The sequence below is a fragment of the Giraffa tippelskirchi genome, chromosome 5 (assembly GCF_054371585.1).
Source record: "Giraffa tippelskirchi isolate mGirTip1 chromosome 5, T2T-mGirTip1v1.2.pri, whole genome shotgun sequence".
Taxonomy (NCBI): Eukaryota; Metazoa; Chordata; class Mammalia; order Artiodactyla; family Giraffidae; genus Giraffa; species Giraffa tippelskirchi.
This window is the reverse complement of record NC_137279.1, coordinates 194,010,878-194,031,335: the sequence shown is the minus strand read 5'-3', so window position 1 is coordinate 194,031,335 and position 20,458 is coordinate 194,010,878. Positions and strand designations below refer to the sequence as shown.

At 57.6% G+C, this 20,458-nt stretch overlaps 1 protein-coding gene across 1 annotated transcript; it reads right to left on the bottom strand.

Annotated features, from left to right (window-relative positions):
* Positions 1-15,342: 15,342 nt before the first annotated feature.
* On the bottom strand, positions 15,343-18,743 carry RTP5 (receptor transporter protein 5 (putative)). Its single transcript, XM_081488831.1, has 2 exons — positions 18,546-18,743; positions 15,343-17,036 (listed from the first exon to the last, which is right to left on the bottom strand). Exons 1-2 carry the CDS (start codon positions 18,695-18,697, stop codon positions 15,584-15,586), a joined length of 1,605 nt encoding a protein of 534 aa, XP_081344957.1. The 5' UTR covers positions 18,698-18,743; the 3' UTR covers positions 15,343-15,583.
* Positions 18,744-20,458: the final 1,715 nt, after the last annotated feature.

The window sequence follows — 20,458 nt, the reverse complement described above, 5'->3', positions numbered from 1 at the left end:
TTAGATCCCTGGGTGGCACCCTGGAGGCTCCCTGGAGGAGGGCCCCCCGGACGGGCGGTGATGCTGGGACGTGACAAGCCAAGAGCAGAGCCAGCTACAGGAGGAAGGCCTCCTAGAGGAGGCTGGCTGTGTACTGGGTCTCTTTCCTCAGCATTCATCTTTAATAATAAGAGCATTTCCCAGGCTAGCCAAAGTTAAGTTACTATACTTAACAAAAAAGTATAAAGACTCTTGAACACCAGCTATTGCCAAGTCCTTCTTCAACTGTCCCCGGTTCCTGGGACAGCAGCTTTGTGTGCACGAGACTCACATCACATAGGTCCCTCCCCGTGGCTCTCGGGGAAACCAGCACCCTGGGGACTGTTCCCTCCCGACCCGTCACTGGTGCGCTCATCCATCCTCTCTCCTTCCTCAAAGATGGACACTCCCTCCAAGGGCTCAAGGGGCTTGAGCTAAACACGGAGGCTGGATGGCCTGCCACCCGAAACCAGCACCTGGGCACCCTCTGAGTGAGGCTGAGTCCACGCCTGCCAGCGTCCAGGAGACACAACCCCCCAGTGCCTGAAGCCCAGGTCCCCAGCAGTCACCCCTCTGAGGGTCTGATCACAAACCCTCACCTTGTCCCAGGGGTCACTTCCAGCAGCTGACACTGGGGACTCTCTAATCTGTCACCCCTTCCATGTTCATTAGACAGCATCCCTTTTTCAAGTGAGTCCTCCTCATGACTGGAGTGATTTACTCAGACTGACTCTAGTGGGAGCAGAAAGCAGGGCAGTGTTTCATTGTCCCTTTGACACCAGCAATCAGAGAAAGAGTCGGCTCAATTTCTGCACTGTATCCCTTCTCATACTTTCTCTTCTTTGAGTATCACCACGGATTTGTGGATTTACATAAACTAGATGCAGTCAATCAACCCTGAGCATCACTCTTCCCGATGCTCAAATTGTCACAGATTTGACCAGTGAGATCCTTTTCAAACAGACTTATTTTTGATGGAACTCCATTAATCTTTGTAACGTCCCTGGCTTTCTGGAACAACAAAAGATCCTAAACTGGTATTCACCATAGCTGCCCCAGAACAGAAAATGAATAAGCAAATTGTGGTACATCCAATTGTAAAATAATAGAAATAAAAAGTAGCAAACTGTTCATACATGTATCAATGGGGGTAAACCTCGAAAACAGCAGGTGTGGTGAAAGTAGGCAGGGATGTGACAAAGACGTGCCCATCCTGCAGGTGACATTGGTGACATCCCAGAAGGGGCACAGCCCTTCCTGGTGGAAGTGGGACCCTGGTCCCCTCTGGGCAGGGAACCAGTGCCAAGAAGCCTGGGGGCCACGTGGGGTGGGGACGCTCCGGGTCTTGTTTGGGTGGAGGTTACTCGACACAGTCCTCAACTGCGTCCTGAGGGCACATGCTTTACTGAACATGAATTTCATCCCAATAGAAAAGGCTTAGGGCAGGGAGATGGCCCATCTGAGGGGACACACTGTCCCCAGGGAGGCAAGTGCTGGGTCCTGGGCAGGGCAAGGGACTTCTCCCACCCAGGGTTCTGGGCTCCCTGGTCTCGAGTGTTGTCCGCTGGGGCCTGCTGTCCCTCTCCTCCCTGGGGGACCCTGACCCACTCCTGGGACAGCTGAGCAGCCCATGGGCCCTCCGCCCAGGCCTCTGACTACGGGCTCCACTCAGCCTCCCCAGCCCCACAGCAGCCACCAACCCATGTGGCCCTCCCCCGCCAGCACGCCCTCTGGGACCCCAGCCCAAGGTGAGCCCTTGTGGGGCCCCTGGTCCTGGGAGGGAATGGGTCCCAGGGCCTTGGCAGCAGGCCCCAGGGGCAGACGGGGGGCCGTCAGAGTGGGGTGCAGTGTGCTTGCCAGGGGCTCTAGAAGGCAAGACGTTGGCAGGACTAGGCAGGGGAGATGTGGGGGCTTGGCCAGACCCCGAGGGGCATCCATGGACATGGTCGGGTGAGCAAGGGGTCAGGCCCCACCCTTGTGCAGAGGACAGGGCCCAGCCCAGGACGAGAGTCTGGGGGGGACGATGCGGGGGAGGGTGCCCCGCCCTGGCCCCACCCAGGGGCAGTGACTGACAGGGCTGCTGCCCAGTGGTCCCCGAGGAGAGAAAGCCATGCGAGCAGGATGAATTTAAACCCAGTCTAGGACGCAACCCAGCACTGTAAGCAGACTTTTCTCCTCCTGGGGAGACAGAGACTTTGTGCAGAATGCTCGGGGCCACCTGATCCGAACCGTGGTCAGCAGGACGATACCCCCCGTCAGTGTCCATGTACTGATCCCAGAACCTGTGAGCATGTGACATTCATACCCAGTGACTTCTTGGACGTAGTTAAGTTAGGGGTCTTGAGATGGGGGATCATTCCAGAAGAACCAACGTCAGCACACGGGTCCTTGTAGGAGGGGGCAGCTGACTGGCTCAGAGGGATGCCTGCACCCATGTGCACCGCCGTGTCATTCACAAGACAGTGAAGAGTCTGTAGATGGACGGATGGGTAGAGAAGACACGGTGTATATACATACACAACTATTCAGCCATGAGAAGGAAATCCTGTCATTTGTGACGACAGGGCTGGACCTTGACAACATTAAACTGAAATAAGCCAGACAGGGGAGGAGGTGGCTGGATGGCATCACCGACTCAATGGACTTGAGTTTAAGCAGACTCCAGGAGTTGATGATGGACAGGGAGGCCTGGAGTACTGCAGTCTATGGGGTCGCAAAGAGTCAGACACAACTTAGCAACTGAACAACTACAACAAAGCCAGATAGAGAAAGATGGAAGCCCTATGAACTCACGACATGTGGAGTAGAGTGGAAAATGATCCAGAGAGTCGATGGTGTTACCTGCTGCTGGAGGGGGGAGCAGGGAGATGTGGGTCAAGGACACTGATTCCAGCTCTAAGTTCAGAACCTCTGGCACTGATGCCCAGGCTGGGGACTCTAGTTACGGGACTGCACGATATGCTTGGAAGCTGCAGAGAGAGTGAGCCTTAAATGTTATCTGCACCCCCTCCTCACACACACACACACACACAAAAGGTACCTATGTGAGGTGATGGAGATGGTAGCTAACCTTACTGTGGAATCATTTCATGACATGTACATGCATCAAATCACCACCATCGGCTTACAAAATCTGTTATATTGATTATATCTCAATAAAGCTGGGAAAAGTTGGGAGATGAAATGTTGTGGCCACGAGCTGTGAGCTGAGCCAGGACTAGGGACCTCCGGAGGAGACAGTTTGGATCTGGGGCCAGAGACGAGGCTTAATAACTCGAAGCTTTTGTGTAGCAAAGTTTTACTGAAGTATAAAAGAGACAGAGAAAGCTTCTGAGATAGTCATCAGAAGGGGACAGAAAGAGTGCCCCCTTGCTAGTTTTTAGCAAGGCATTTTATACCTGCTAGCAAGCTGCTAGTCAGATAAATGGAACACCTCGAGACTGAGACGGTTGCCCGGGCCCCTCTCCCACAGCGGGCATTGTGAGGCAGAATGGCACCAGGGCAGTCATCTTCGGCCGTAAAACTATTGACGTGCATCCTGAGGAAAAGCAGATTTCCAAGCAAATTCATAGTTTCATTAACATAGTTTAACATTTCCATGAGTAAGACGCACTGGTTCGCCGAGCCACTATCAACTCAAGGTTTGAGAAAAAGGCTAGTCTCAGGCAGAACTGATTTGAAGAAAGGCGGATGCCAAAGCAGATTCACAGTTTCACTAACGTAGCTTCAGCTCAGACGGTAAAGCATCTACGTGCAACACAGGAGACCCGGGTTCCATCCCTGGGTCAGGAAGATCCCCTGGAAAAGGAAATGGCAATCCACTGCACTATTCTTGCCTGGGAAATTCCATAGACAGAGGACCCTGGCGGGCTACCATCCGTGGGGTTGCAAAAAGTTGAACACAACCGAGCAACTAACACACACACACACAAGAAAAATGCATTGGTTTACTGAGCCATTAGCAGCTCAAGGTTAAGTTCAGGCAGAATCAAGTGTTATCATGACAACACAGAATTAAAAGAAGCCTCCTTTAATTTTCTATAGAGGAGGGAAAGAAAAAAGTCTTCCCCTTGCAGTTTATTTCCTCCTGCTGCTTGGGACCTCTGGCATTCCTACCTGTTAACCCTCTCAGAGGCGGAAAGGTCAGAGTCACAGAAGATGAGAGGTGGAAACGGAGACCAGAGGGACCACGGCAAAGGGTTCGCGGCCCCTGCAACCTGGAAACGGCCCTGAGGACACCTCAGTTCCAGCTGGAGACCCTCTCCAGAGCTGGAAGGAAGTTCATCCGAGCTGTTTCAAGTCTCTAAGTTTATGATGATTGTTACAGAAACAGCTGTACCAACTAGCCGTATCCTCTGTAGCCTCAGGTGGGGAAACTGGTTAGAACACAGGGTGGATATGACCAGGAGAGAATTTCCCGAATGCGGCTGCAGAGACTGAAAAACAAGGGGCCACGAGGAGCAGGGAGGCCCAGGCGTGAACCCGGGAGGGTAGGGGCAGGGCGGGTATCGCCCACCTGGATGGTCACCACGGGCGGCTGAGCAGGGGCCATGGGGCCGCCCACAGGTCCACGTGGCTGCCGAGGACACGGGGGAAGCAGCGCCGGTCCAATTCAGCTCCTGGACACCCCTCCCCGGAGGCCACAGGGCTGCAGGTGCATCGGTGGTAACAAGGCCAGTGTTACACACACACTTCGCCCTTCACTGGCAACCGGTTAGAAGCACGTCTCAGAACCCCCCCTGGGCTTCCCTGGTGGCTCAGCTGGTAAAGAATCCACCTGCAATGCAGGAGACCTGGGTTCCATCCCTGGGTCAGGAAGATCCCCTGGAGAAGGGAGAGGCTACCCACTCCAGTCTTCTGGCCTGGAGAATTCCGTGGACCAGTCCACGGGGTCGCAAAGAGTCAGACACAACTGAGCAACTTTCACTTCACTTCATAAAATCCATAAACAGTGATTATTCTTATGCACAAACGGGAGAGGAGACGATGGGCCGGAGACCCTCAGCAGGCGGGCAAGCCTCCTGCACCCACGCCTCGGGTTCAGCCCGGCCCCCTCCCAAAGCACGAGCACAGGGGACCGTTCTCCACCTGCACAGACCCTTCCGCTCCTGTCCCGAGGACCTGCCCGCCCCCCGCCCCCAGGAGATCCGACAGAGCCCTTCCCGGGGGGCCGAGGACGGTAACAGGGAAGAGCGCGCAGGGCCGAGGCTCCGAAAGCCAGGCTGGGGGCATCCGCGTAAAGACACAGCCCGCCTCCCTGCTCACGCACCGCAGAACAAAGCCCTGCCTCCCCCCGGACCCTCTCAGGGTAGTTTCAACTACGGTGGCAGGACCGGGGTGCTACGTGGGGGGGACCTCGGGGGCCTCTAGCAAAGGAGCCCCACTCAGGGCAGCCCCGTCTGTGGACGAGAAGGCAGAGCACAGAGTGGCCAGGATGAGGGACAGCGGCCCTGGGTCAGGACCCCCCGCCGTCACGGGATGACAGGCCTTCACAGTCCCCCTGGGAGGGGCTGACTCTGCTTCTCCGCCCGCGTGGGTTCATCACCCTCAGAGGGTCTAATCGTGCCCCAGGCCCAGCCCTGCACTGAGGCCCCGCCTACACTGAGGCCCCGCCTGCACTAAGGCTGCAGCCCGGCCCCACCAAGTACCCCCACCTGAGGCCATGTCTTCTCCAATCCCTCCAAGCCCCTGTGTGCAGGCTGGGCTTCTCACAGCTGCAGCTTTGAAAGACACTTGAAGAATGATGCCTAAAACAGCAAGGCGTTGCTGGAGAGGGCCCCAGAGCCGGCCCAGGTCATCCTGAGGCCAAAGGCGCTGTCTGAGGGTGCCCACCGAGGGTGTCTCATGCCTCCCCGGGTTCTGTTAGCAGAGCCTCATCCTCACTGGAGGGGTCTTACCCCAGGAGGCAGCCTCTGACGGCCCCAGCAGAGCCAGACACAAGCAAAGGTCGCCATGGAAACAGCACAAGTGTTCTGAAATGAACACTTCACTGATGGGCTTAACTGCAGATAAAGGCAAGAGAGCCAGAAGGCAGAGGAATCATCGCACCATGGAACAGAAGGCAAAATAAAGGAAGAGCAGCGCCTAAGCCCTGGGTACCACTTGGAAAAAAGTACTGAGGGTCTTGTCCAACAAGGCGCCTTGGAGGGGAAAGGGAGTGAGCATGCGGGCAGAGAAGAGCCCGTGGCTCTGGAGCGAGGGTTGCCGCTCCGAGGCAGCCCCAGGGGCCCCCATCCTCCCCAACTCTGCTGTCTCCGTTCCCTCTCCTGGTGCGTCTCCAAGAGATTCTGAGCTGTCCACGCCCCCAAACTCCTTCCCAGCATCTGCTTCCGGGGAACCCGGCCTGGGAGCTGTCTTGTGTTGCAGAGTTTATAGACGTGACACACACTTGGAACCACACTGCCGTGAAGCTCTTAGCTTTTGTGAGATGGCAACAGCCAGAGGCTTAAGACACGTTGTGAGTAACTGCCAACAGAATCACCCGGCGAGGCACAGCCAGAAGGCCAACAGAGATAAATGAGCAGGCAAGCGGCCCAGTGCCCCCGGGGGCAGAGGCAGGGCTGGGAGAGCCTTCCTCTCTGCCATCTTTGCTGGAAGCTGTCTCAGAGGCCGCACAATAAAGACAATGAAAGGGCTTCCAGTGGTTAAGCGGCGGCTGTGTTTTGGTTGGACGAGACTGTCGTAGCCACATGTTCCGCGAAACAAACTCACTCAGAAGGACAATGCAGATAGTGGAGTGCAGTTTATCACACTGACCGGCCCAAGGCAGAGTCTCCTGTTAACCAAGAACCCCACCAGTTTTTGTGAAAACCTTATATACCCTAAGTATACGTGCTCAAACCCACCTCCCCAAATTCTCTGAAACTAGTCTGAACAAAGGAAAAGAAAGATAAAAAGTTAACCTGTGATTGGTATGCCTTAAGCCTAGGTAGTTAACAGTGGACAATTGTCAATAGGCCTGTGATCATACCCCAATAAGCATAATAGAATTTGATTCTATACGGTTACACAGATAATATGTTATTCTTTTAGGTGACAGAGAGTCTAGGTACCGGCCCTGGGGCTCTTCCATGGGGGGGGGGGTCTGCTTTTTTAGTTGGTATGTCCTTTACATAGATACTGGGCATATAGCTCAAAGTCCACAGTCTGGCCGAGATGGAGTCCTGCTTTCAAGATGGAGTCTGTTCTGTCTGTTTCTGCCTTCAAGACTTCTTTCAAAAACTAAAGAAAAATTAGCAGAAATAAAGAGCCTGGCACTGCCCTAACCGGGGAAGTTCTGGCAGCCGCTGTGAGTGACTCCTGCGGGGCTGGGGGGCGGGAGCCGGGGTCCAAAGCAAGGAGCGGGAAGCCGGGCGGGTGGGCGAGGCCTGAGGCCCGCCAGCCTCTCCCGACCCTCACACCCCCTAGGTGAGCCCGGGGTGGCCGAGGGCCCGCAGTCAGAGACCCCCGCCTCTCAGGAGCAGCCGGAAGAGGACGGAGCCCCGGGGGGCCCCCGCCCCGGCCTCAGGGACACACTGAGGGGAGGGGGCATTGCCAAGTCCCGCCGCCGGCGGCTCCTCGCGCCGCCAAGACGCACAACACGAACCGAGGCCGCCCCCTGGTGGCCCCGCCACCCGGGACCCACGGCCCGGCCCGCGCTCCCCGAGTCCACCCCACGGGGGCAGCAACTGCGTCTGCTCCTGACCCCCAGGGACTCGGCCACGGCTCACCCCGGGCACCGCCCTCCTACGGCGAGCAGGGGCCTGGGCCGGCGAGGGCGGGGCCAGGGGTGCGGGGCGGGGGGCCCTGCAGGAGCCGCCCTCTGGGGACTGCGGCCAGAGCGCAGAGATCGCGGGGTCTCCCAGCCTGCCACCTGCCCCTCTCTCCAGCTCCAGCTCCTGCCCCGGACCCCCCAGATCCCTCCAGGGCAGAAGGGCTCAGCTATGGCCTCAGGCTGGGTTGGCAGTCTACCCACCTGGACCCCAGGGGGGGCAGCGCCAGTGGACCCTCCACTGAGGTCAGGAGATGGAGCTCCAGCAGCCAGATGTGCACTGTATGGCTTCCAGCCGGGCCCCAAACCCCCCACCAACCCCCACGGGGGGCCTGAGGGCAGGAGGAGCCCCAGGAAAGTCAGGCCCCCACGTCCTGTGTGGAGGGAGCTCCCACCCTACACACCGGGCAAGGGGAGGGACCTGGCCCAGCAGAGCCGCCCCCGGGGCCCACCTGCTTTCTGCACGGTGCCCCCTGGGCTCACACATCCCTGAGTCCCAGGAGGACCCTCGAGGGGGGGTGTGCTCCCCGGAGTGTCACCCAGGGTGGGCACGGGAGGAGGAAGGGAGGAGGCACTGAAGTACCCGGGCTGCGGCGGCGCCAAGGGGTCCCGGCGTCCGCTTCCCTCCGTGTGCTCCCCGCTCTCCTCCTCTCCTAGAGGAAGCGTCTCGGGGGTCTCGCTCATGGTTTACTTGGGTTTAAAGGACACACATGTCCTCCTCCTCTGTCCCCTGCGGATAACCAGAGCTGCACGCCGGGCTTGTGCTGTGATGGGAGTGAAAAACCCCAGGAGACCAGGCAGGTGGGCTCGGCTACTTGGTGAACGGACGTATCCTCTCAAGAGTAACTGGCAGAGTTCATCTTCTGGGCTTCACAGATGTTGCACTTTTTACAGAGGGAGGGCCTGTGGGGCCCTGAGTCCAGCAGGTCTGTCAGGGCCACTTTCCAACAGCATCTGCTTGCTTTGTCTGTGTGTCACATTTCGGTAATTCTTGCAACGCGTAACCTGTTTCATCCTTGTTATATTGGTCACGGTGGGATGGGATCATGATCTTTGCTATTACAATTTTATTTGTTTATAATAGCAACATAATTCTATTACAAATTGCATCCGTATCGGAGGCGACCTCAGTCCACAAACGCTGCGTGTGCTCTGACTCCCCAACCCGGCCGTCCCCGCCCCCACCCCGGGCTGCCCTTTTCCCTGAGACAAAACAACCTTGAAACCAGGCCCATCAACCAGCCTGAAAAACCTCCAAGTGCTTGAGTGAAAGGAAGAGTCACAATTCTCCACTTCAAATTAGAACTTAGACGCGGCGAGGCTCAGTGAGGAAGGCACATGGAGAACCGACACACAGTGAGACAGGCGTCCTGCCCCTGAGGAGCAGGCGGGCTGTGAGCGCAGAGGGATCCAAAGTGCCGCTCCACGAGCAGAGAGCGACGGGAAGGTGGGACGGCCTCCGTGCTGGGCTAGAGAAGGTCAGACCAGCCACAGCGTTCCCTCTGTTGCTGTTCGGTCGCCAAGTCTTTGCACCCTCACGGACGGCAGCACCCTTGACCAAAGCCTAATCTCGAGAAGGCCCCAGCTCTCCTCGAGCCTGTGAGAGCTGAGAAGGGCGAGGAAGCTGCAGAAGGGAAGTGTGAAGCAGCAGAGAGGGCCCACGAGGTGGAAGGAAAGGAGCGTCTCCTGACAGAGAAGGGAGGGGCAGGCAGCGAGCACCGCGCACCGAGCACTGCCCTGGGGACGGCAGCGGGTTCCCAGAAGCTCCAGCTGAGGCCTCGGGAGGGCCGCACGTGAGCGACAGGTTTTAATGTGGCTGAGCCAGCCCTCCACTGGAGGAAGACGCCATCTAGGACTCGCACAGGGAGGCGAACTCAAGGTCTGGCTTCAAACTTCAAAAGACAGGCGGACTCTCGTTAGGGGCTGATACAGCTCGTGACGTGAAGTTGAAGCCAGTGCTCATTTACCACCTGAAAATCCTAGGTGCTCAAGAATTACGCTTTATCTACCCTGCCTGTGCTCCACAGACAGAACAACAGGGATGTGAGAGGATGGACTCCGATCTTGGAAGTTCTCCTGCGGGTCGACGGTTACAAGCAGGATGGCTGCTACAGAGAAACCATTCGTGAAAGGAAAGGTCAATCAGGGAGGCAACGCTGACTGCCGTCTGGTTCTAAAACCCCAGTCTTCAGCAACCACCACCCTGATCAGTCAGCAACCAGCAACATCAAGGCCAGAACCTCTGCCCACAGAACAGGTGCAGACGCCGGTTAGCATTTTTTAGCAAAAAAGTGTTTTTTAACTAAGGGATGTACATTGTTTTTTTAGACATAATGTTATTGCACACATAATAGACCATATTATGGTGCACACATACTTCTTATTTGCACTAGGAAACCACAAAATTCATGTGACTCACTTTATCACAGTGTCTGGAACTGAACCCCCAGTATCTCCACGACTACACCCCAAATCCTATTTTGTTTTATCTCGAGGTAAGCATACTTACTGCTTGATAACCCTGAGAAGAGACTTGCGGAGAAAAACAGCAGATGCCCCAGCGGCACCCGGGAGCAGATGGTGGAAGCAGTTCTGAGCCCTTGTTCCCAGGAGTCAGGGTTGTTCGGGTTACTTTCATAATGAAAAGGGATGCTGTGGTTCAAATCACGTGTACCAAGCGTGTGGTTCTTGTGAGGGCCCAGGGAGCAAGCCCAGCCTCCAGAGACTGGAACATTTGTCATATTTCCTGGAAAAGGCCATTGTCCTGCCCAGTCCACTCAAGGCCACGTGGCAGGGGGATCCCGCACTCACTAGCCTGGTTCTGACTAGAGCTGTCAGACTTTCTAGAAGGCAATGCCAGACTGCCTGACTGATGAGAACATGTAGACTATGAAACAGATGTGTTCCTAATTGTCGATGAAAATTAATCCATAGTTAATCCAAGAAAGAAAGAGAAAACGTCATTCTAGCCAAGCTCAGGATTATAACCCAGAGACAGACCTTCCAAAAGCTCTGAAGACGGTTCCGATGTTAGAAGTCAAAGCTCACGTACATATGTTTTTGAGACAGAGCTACGCATCCTATCACACGTTAGTGAGTTTACACATCCAGGTCTGCACACACAAAGTGAGTCAGGGTCCTCGTGGCCCCACACCGGACCAGGAAGGAAGACTCCTGAGGAGGGCGAGCTGATGCAGCCGCTCTGCACACACTAAGGGGGCGGGGCCCAGACAGACAGACTGTCCTCTAATCTTTCACGGGCCGGTGGGGCCCAGCCGCCCAACGGGTCCCTGCAGGGCAGGTGCTGAGACAGGAGATCTCCCAGATCACCTTCCCCACCCTCATCCGAGGGAGGATCACCCACACTCTCCACCCCAGCCCGTCCTCGGGAGGTGCACCGACACTCCTGATCAGCTAAGCGGGGTCGGCCGGGTCAAGCCCCTGCCCGCACGGCCTGAGGAGGGGAGGGGTTTGTGTCCCCCTTGCTGTGTCCTGTGGCCTCTCCCTAGAGGGCAAGAAATCGGGAAACTCTTCACACTTTGAGTCCCCCAGCTTCCGATGAATTAATAGTAATTACATTTAAAACGTGTCTGCCTTTAGTCCTTTCTGAGGCTTTCTAGACAAAAACAGCTATTGATTGCTCCACGATATTTGATTGGGCCCAACCTGGTCGCTCAGGCTGCACAGGGCTGGGTGCAGGCTGTCCTGGATTCGAGTCCCAGACTCCCCGGGGTTTTAACTGGAGTCTGTGGCCTGAAGAACTCTGACTTCGCACTAGAGAGCCCTCATGCCTCAGTACTGGGGGGCATAGTGCACTTCCTGTTCCTGAAGCAATTCTCAGTGAATTTTTAAGTAAGTGAAATTTAATTATTCATGAGGGCTTTCCTCCTTGTTGAGTGGTAAAAAAAAAAATCCCTCTGCCAGGCAGGAGACGCAGGTTCGATCACTAGGTCGGGAAGATCCCCTGGAGGAGGAAATGGCGACCCACTCCAGTCTTCTCACCTGGAGTATCCCAGGGACAGAGGAGCCTGCAGGTTTCAATCCATAGGGTCACAAAAGAGTCAGATGCAACTAAAAAACAATATTATTCATGAAAATTAATGCTGCTGATACTGACAATGGGTGGAGTTTGTTGGGTTTTAAGGAACCTGCTGATTGAACAGTGAACAGTTAAGTAACAGCAGTGCCTTCTGGAATTCCAGCTGAGTTACTTCAAATCCTAAAAGCTGATGCTGTTAAAGTGCTGCACTCAATATGCCAGCAAATTTGGAAAACTCAGCGGTGGCCATAGGACTGGAAAAAGTTAGTTTTCATCAAATTTCCAAAGAAGGGCAATGCCAAAGAATGTTCAAACTACCGTACGATTGCACTCATTTCACATGCAAGATAATGCTTAAAATCCTTCAATCTAGGCTTCAGCAGTATTTGAACCAAGAACTTCTAGATGTACAAGCTGGGTTTAGAAAAGGCAGAGGAAGCAGAGATCAAATTGCCAACATCCACTGGATCATAGAGAAAGCAAGGGAATTCCAGAAAAACTTCTATTTCTGCTTCATTGACTACTCCAAAGCCTTTCACTGTGTGGATCACAGCAAACTGGAAAAATTCTTAAAGAGATAGGAATACCAGACCATCTTACCTGCCTCCTGAGAAACCTGTATGTGGGTCACAAAGCTACAGTTAGAATCGGATATAGAACAACACACTGGTTCAAAATAGGAAAAGGAGTACATGAAGGCTGTATATTGTCACCCTGCTTATTTAACTTATATGCAGAGTACATCATGCAAAATTCCAAGCTGGATGAAGCACAAGCTGGAATCAAGATTGCCTGGAGAAATATCAATAACTTCAATTATACAGATGACACCACCCTTATGGCAGAAAGTAAAGAGGAATAGTGGAACTCACCTTGATGAGGTTGAAAGAAGAGAATGAAAAAGCTGGCTTAAAACTCAACATTCAAAAAACTAAGATGATGGCATCCAGTCCCATCATTCATGGCAATAGAAGGAGGGGGCATGGAAACACTGACAGACTTTATTTTTGGAGGCTCCAAAATCACTGCAGATGGTGACGGCAGCCATGAAATTAAAAGACACTTGCTCCTTGGAAGAAAAGCTATGACAAACCTAGACAGCATATTAAAAAGCAGAGGCATTACTTTGCCAACAAAGGTCCATCTTGTCAAAGCTATGATTTTTCCAGTCGTCATGTATGGATGTGAGAGTTGAACTATAAAGAAAGCTGACCGCTGAAAAATTAATGCTTTTGAACTGTGGTGTTGGAGAAGACTCTTGAGAGGCCCTTGGACTGCAACGAGATCCAACCAGTCCATCCTAAAGGAAATCAACCCTGAATATTCATTGGAAGGACTGATGCTGAAGCTGAAACTCCAGTACTTTGGCCACTGGAAAAGACCCTGATGCTGGGAAAGGTTGAAGGCAGGAGGAGAAGGGGACGACAGAGGATGAGATGGTTGGATGGCATCACCGACTCGATGGACATGAGTTTGAGTAAACTCCAGGAGTTGGTGATGGACAGGGAAGCCCGGCGTGGTGCAGTCCATGGGATCGCAAAGAGTCACACGACTGAGCGACTGGACAAGTACCTTCCCGACATCACAGGGCTGCGCTTCCGCCATCGGACACACGAGGGCGCGCAGGACCGCGCGGCGACCGGGCTGGCGCTGCGGGAGGGGCCGTGAGCACCGCCTAGGGCCCGCAGACGCGAAGGAGCTCGGCGCGGGCTGGGTCCCCGCTCTCCGTGATGCTGCGTCTCTCCCACCCCCCCACCCCCACCCCGCAGCTGGAGGGCCCTGGGGTCTCCGCGCTCCCGGCTCCGGTCCTCCTGTGCGGTCACACCCGAGGGGATACACCTCTTGGCCGGCTCCCAGGGCGAGGGGCGCTGAAGGCCCAGGGGCTGTAAGGCGACCACAAGCCCCTCTGCATCCCCGGGGCGGCAGCCGCGGGAAGGGCAGAGCTGAGGTCCCGATGCGGCTGCAGGGCAGGGGGCACACACGTCACTGGGTCCAGCAGGCCCAGGACTGCAGCGACAGCGCGGGCCAGTGGTGTCGGGGGCGGGCAGGTCACTGCAAGCCTGGGGGCCTGGATGACCATGGGGAGACCTCAGAAGCCGGGCGCCGGTGTGAGCCCCCTACCCTGGAGGGGGTTGTCCAGAGGCAGTGGCCCGAGACCCCCAGGACCAAGGGTAACTCCTCTCTCGATCCCCTAAGTCAGGCGCCTGGAGGGAAGCTCGTTCCACCTGCAGGGATGGTGGCCAGCCCTGAAGTTCTTGGCTGCTGCCCTGTCCGGTCTGAGCCATCCAGGGACAGCTTTGCATCTCAGAAACAACTTCAGTTTATCTAGAAATTGGAAACCATGCGGTGACCAGCACTTCAGTGGGGGCTGCCCCAGGGGAGGTCACAGGTCTGAAGACAGAGGACACACCGCTGTGGGCACCACAGCCCCGGACAGCCGTTTCCAGAGGGGGGGTGTGCATCCTGCCCTAGGAGTGAGGTCTCACCCAGTGTAGACAGACCGTGAGGGTGGGAGGGTGGGTCCTGCCCTAGGAGTGAGGTCTCACCCAGTGTAGACAGAACTCTGGAGTTGTGTCCTGTTCCAGTGCTCAGTGTGTCAGAGATGACAGGGCCTGGCCGCGTTGCTCTGGCAGGTTCTGCTCAGCTGTGTGAGTGGCCAGCCTCAGGTCCGCTGCAGTGTGGCCGTCCACGTGGCCTGGAACCTTCCAAGCTCTGGTGTCCTGTGGGGTCCCATTGGGCAGGATGCTGACGTCAACGCCCAGCCCCTCCCCTCCGTCCAGGCAGCCGCTCTGTGGGAACCTCTCCCCTACCTTCCCCCTTATCTGGAGTCGGCCTGAGGTCTAATCTCCCAGATCCACCCTGGCCCATATGGACAGAGGGCCCTGCAGCAAGGAGGCTGGCCACCTACCCTTCCCCACGAGGCAAGCCTTCCCAAACCTCCCATCTGACCGGGGACCCAAGTCTCGGACCCCAGGGCCTTCCAAGCATTCTGCAGCCCCCCCAGAGCCCTGGGCCAGTCTACATGAGGGAAGGGACAGGGTGACCCCGCCCAGCTGCCCACAGTCATCCCCCTGCTGCCTGGGACCCAGGTGGCCCAACACCCCTGCCCCTTAGAACTGGATCCTGGGCCGTTAAGATGAGAATCCAGGGTGTAGACACAGGGAACCTTGAGCAGATGGTGCTTCTTGAAAAGCACTATGGATGAAAATGTTCCCGGGAACCATGAACAAAATCTGGTAAAGTGCTGTGTGGTCCCCTGCCCCTCGCTCAGGGAAGGTGCCTCCTCAGCTCCTGGGGCCCTGGGGGAGGCGCTCACCAACCACACCTGGAGGGGCTTTCATCTTCCCGAGGAGGTGGTGTTGGCCTCCCCACTCTCCGCAGCTTGTGCTGAACTGGCCCGAGCATCCCATCCAGAGATCCAATGCCACCGCACGAAAGGGTCACTGGGGGGACTGGGACCCCGGGGGTCGGCTGGCCCCTGTGCCCCACCACCCTCCCCTGCACACCCTCAGTTCAGCCGAAGACCATGTGGCTCCTGCCTCTTAACTCTTATTTTATTGGAGCATAACACACGTACAGAGCGGCTGGAACACACGCGGTCAGCTCAGGGGGTGGTCACGGTGTGAGCTTCCACGACACTGGGACTCACGGCGGGAGACGGAACACGGAAGCAGGGTGGCCGGGGAGGCCAGGGGACGGGGGTCGCCACTTGCTGGGTGCCAGGGCAGCCCCCCCGAGAGGGGGTCCCCCAGGGGACCGACGGGAGGTACCGCCCTTCATACCCACGGGGAGCGGTCGGGGCTGAACTTGCACAGGTACATTATCCAGAGGATGCAGACAGCCAGCGAGACCCAGATCCAGACCTCTTCGTAGGGGTCAAAGCAGAAGCCCTCAGCCCAGCAGAAGCCCTCCTCCCCAGGGGGCGGGGGGCGGGCCGCCCGGGGCCCCAGCTTCCGCTTCTTGGACGAGCCCCGGAGCGCCGGGCTGTTGCCTTGAGGGCCCCTGGCCTTGCGGCCGGAACTCTTGCTTTGAATGACGCTGAAGACAGAAAAAGGGACCGTGACGGAGCCCTCGCCCAGGGGCACCCAGCCGCCAGCGTCGGTTCCCGGGAGGCACTCACGGCCCACGGCAGGGGGGCCGCAGCCACCAGCCACCTGCCCTTTGCCTTCGGGGCCACCGGCAGAGGAGGCCGTCACTCTGCCCTCGTAGGCAAACATGAAAGGGAAGGTGAGGGAGCCATAGATGAGGTCGAACGGGTCGGCGTCTTCCAGGAGCATGTTGGTCAAGGAGGAGGGAAAGGTGACCGAGCCCTCCCCGTTGTCCATGAGGCCGACGATGTAGGTCATGGGCCGCGGGCTGCCTCCAACCGGGACGAGCCTAGTGCTGCTGGACGGGGCGCCGCAGTCCTCGTCCTCGTCCCTGTGCCCGTCCTCGTCGGGTTCAGAGACGCAGCCGAGCCCTTTGTAGATGAAGCCTGTGGTTGCCTTCGTGCCGCTGAGCAGGAGCCCCTTGCCATGGAAGACGGGGGCTTTGATGTTCACTGGGAAGCATCTGCCCTTGGACGTGGCCTTGGAGCTGGCGGGCAGGTAGAGGCAGCCCCTGCCGATGATGGCAGGCTCACCCGCCAGCCCCCAGGCTCTGTGCCTGAGGGAGAAGGGGATGGTGATGACCTCCTCGTCCCGGCCACAGAAGTCCCTGCCCTCGGCGATGGGGCTCCTGATGAAGTCGGCCACGTACAGGGGAACGGCGATGGCGTCAGGGGTGCAGCCCCGGGGGCGGTCGACCAGCAGCCCGCGGCCCAGCGTGCGCAGCTGCCTGCCAGCGGCGGGGGCGGCGTCGCTGCTGGAGTACAGGGTGAACCTGCCCTTGATGCTGCCGGGGCCCCTGCCCTCGGGCCCCCAGGCGGGGTCAGGCGGCTGCTGGAAGAAGCACACCCCCAGCTCGCAGGCCTCACAGCGCTCCCCGAAGCGGACCTCGGGGCCCTGGTCAGAGCCGGGACCCTCAGCGTAGCACTTGTGTGCGATGAACCGCACCAGCTTGCCCAGGAAGAGCCGCACGTTCAGCAGGCTGACGCGGCACTCGGCCCCGCCAGGCGGGCACAGCCGGCACCTCTGGCCCCAGACCCGCATCTTGACCAGCCCGCGCCGGCCGGCCTCGTCCCACCACAGGTGGAAGAGCACGTGCACGTGGGCCGAGGCCCACCCCCACTGGCAGCGGCCGCATTGGAGCCTGCGGAGGAGAGAGGCAGGTGGGCTTGGGCTCGGGCTCGGCCCGAGCCTGCCATGCGCGCCCCAGCGTGTGCGCGCCCCCGCGGCCCCAGCTCGTGCGCCCCCCCCCACCGTGGCCCCACAACCTGCCTTGTGCATCCCCAGACCCCCAGCCCATGCGCGCCCCCCGCGTGTGCGCGCCCCCGCGGCTGCAGCCCATGCGCCACCCCCGTGGCCCCACAACCTGCCTTGCGAGCCCCCAGGCCTCCAGCCCATGCGCGCCCTCGCGTGTGCGCGCCCCCACAGCCCCACAACCTGAGGATCCCAAACAGACGCCTTTCATCCTTTGGCCCCAACACGTCCTGGGACTGCACGTCCAGCCCTCACCCGCAAGGGTGCTGCTCTGGGGGCCAAAGGCCCTGTGTCCCCATCTCTCCAACTGAGTGACCCTCGGACCGATCCACCGGACCTTCCCCTGATGGTGGGCTTCCAGCCCTCCGCACCCCCACCTGCAGCCTCCAGCCACGCATGGCTGGGGAGCACCTAGACATGCATGGTGTCCTTGGGACTGAGCTTCCTCCTTTATTTGTTAATTAAGCAGCGCGTCATGGCTGGACACGGAGACATGGTCTGCACTAGTGACCGTCCCACCAGCTGGCACGTCTATGTCTGTGAAAATCAAAAACCAACCAGTGCTCAGGGTGCTCCGTCCAGCCCGTGTGCAGCGGCTCCTCCGGGGGACAGTTACGGGTGGGAAAGTGCCCCCGATGCTGTCACTTGCTGACACCTGGGAAAGCCAGCCTCTCACTGCACTCCTGACCCCTGGCGCTTCAGACGCTGGGGAGCGGGGGCATCCATGTCAAAGGACAGCTGCCCATGGGGTCCACACGGCCCCGTCTCCCACCGGCCCCCTCCCGCCTGGCCCCTAGGAGACCCGTGGCTTGGCCCGTGGCTGCTTGTCTGATGTTGGCTGTCCTCATGAGGGAGGGCACGGCTTGCGTGGTGACCCACGGTCCCCAAGGCTCCTGATGTGGCCCCCGCTCGGCCACAGCCCGGGCCAGGACCGCCTCCTCCCTCTTGGGCCCAAGCCCTCTCGGTCCATCCGCTCAGGCCCTCTGCAGGGCAGGGCAGAGACCCAGCCCTGCTCCCTCTGTCAGCGCTGCCATGGAAACGAGGAGATGCTGCCGTGAACAAAGTCCGCCACAGGCGGGTGGCCATACCCCCTCCCACCAGCTGCCCCTGGGCCGGGCCCCAACTGTCCTGGAGGTGCCCAGCAGGCAGGGATTCAGTTCGCCTGTGCTGCAGGTAACGGACATACTGCTCCCCCAACACCCCTGCTGCCGGGAAGGGACAGGGAGCTCCTGGCCCGCCCACCCACCTGTTGGGTGCCAGGGACAGGCAGACACACACCCACCCGCTCCTGCCTCCCTCAAGTCTCAGGCCACACCCAGCACTGGCTGATGGTGAGGCAACCTCACGCCCCCCCACCCCCCGCCTCCCGGGACCCCACAGGAGGCCCCCCCAGCCGCACCTCGAGAGCCCCCGAAGCCGGTACTGGAAACCACTGCTGTCCAGGTGCCCCGAGGCCAGGTTCTCCTGGGCGACCAGCTCCCAGGTGTCCTGGGGCTTTGTCTGGGCCATCAGCTGGGCCAAGGTCTTGGCCCACACGTCCGCCCCGTCCATGCTGTTGCTGGGTCCGCAGTGCGGTCTGAGGGCTGCACCAGCTCGGGCTCCAGGCGAGCACCCACCCGCCTCCAGCACTGGCCAATCACTGCCTTGACAACCACCCGGTCTCCATGGCAACCGGGTTTGTCTCAGAGAAATGAGAGATGGGCCTCTTTTTCTGATCCCTTTGAGTATTTTTTATTATGCAAGCAAGTGGGTTTCATTTTAGGAAAAATTGGAAACAGGTAAATAAAAAGGACAACACACACAACAATAAAAGTCGCCCGTCGTCCCCGCTGCAGGGCGGACGTCCTCACGTCTCGGGTGCCTGCAGGGAATCGCACCGAGCACCGAGCCCTCAGGCCTGCTCCACTCACCGAGCGTGCGGTACCCCTGCTTCTGAATGTCTGACGTTGCCCGGTCTGCAGCAGGGGCGCAGTCCACCTACCCGGCCTCGATCCTTGAACTCCGTGCCAAGTCTTTGCCGTCACGAGCAAAGCTGTAAGGAACTTTACTGAACATGTATCATTGTGAATTTTCCCATTACTTTTCTCCAAACTTTTTATTGGCTAGAAACTCACCTTTATGTTAAAATACCTTAAACACAGTCAATGAACAGCTTCACAAATGCCTCTAAGCTCTTAGCTCAGCACCTGAAGGAGCCAGGCCCCCATAAGTATCCGCGTGTCCCCACCCCGCAGAGCCTGCCCTTTCCCGCCGGGGCAGCCCATCGGGGACACCGGGGAGCCTCCTGGAAGAGGAGCCCACAGCCCTTGAGCTGTGCCCTGTCCTGTGTGCAGACCTCGCCACAGCAGGTCAGGGCTGACGCTCCCTTTGACCAGGGAGTGCTTTGCACGAGGCCCGCTCAGCTCCACAGGGGCCTCCCACCCGCAACTCTGCCTCTACCCCGAATGCCAAACAGTTTCTTCTCATTTTTCTCCCTCGTCTGTGTCCAGCCTACAGCTGACCCTGTCAAGTGGCTTGTTTCTCAACAAACTCTCTTTCAATTGGGTGACATGTGTCTGCCTTGCAGCTAAGTGTGAGAGTGAGATACAGCAGGAAAGTATTGGGATGTGCCTCAGGGAAGGTTCCATAATACTGGACCAGGTAACCGGGGAAAGTCCTGCTTTTCCCATTCCACTTTCACCTTCTCTGCTCACCAATGCAGAGATGATGACATGATGGCTGGCACTCCTGCAGCCACCTTAGACAACAAGGTGACCTTGCAGATAGAAGCCACTGCTGAGGAAGCAGCAAAGAGAGACCCTGGATCCTTGAGGGCAGTTGGAGTCCTGACACCACTTTAGGATCGCCTACCCCTGGATTTCTTCTTTAAGAGAGAAATGAACTTCTAGTAGTCACTGTTATCTTTGTTGTTGTTCAGTCACTAAGTCATGTCCAACTCTTTGTGACCCCATGGACTGCAGCACGCCAGGCCTCCCTGTCCTTCACGATCTCCCAGAGCTCGCTCAAACTCATGTCCATCGAGTTGGTTATGCCATCCAATCATCTGATCCTCTGCCGTCCCCTTCTCCTGCCTTCAATCTTTCCCAGCTTCAGGGTCTTTTCTAATGAGTTGGTTCTTTGCATCAGGTGGCCAAAGTATTGGGGCTTCAGCTTCAGCATCAGTCCTTCCAATGAACACCCAGGACTGATCTCCTTTAGGATGGACTGGTTGGATCTCCTTGCAGTTCAAGGGACTCTCAAGAGTCTTCTCCAACACCACAGTTCAGAAGCATCAATTCTTCGGCGCTCAGCTTTCTTTATAGTCCAATTCTC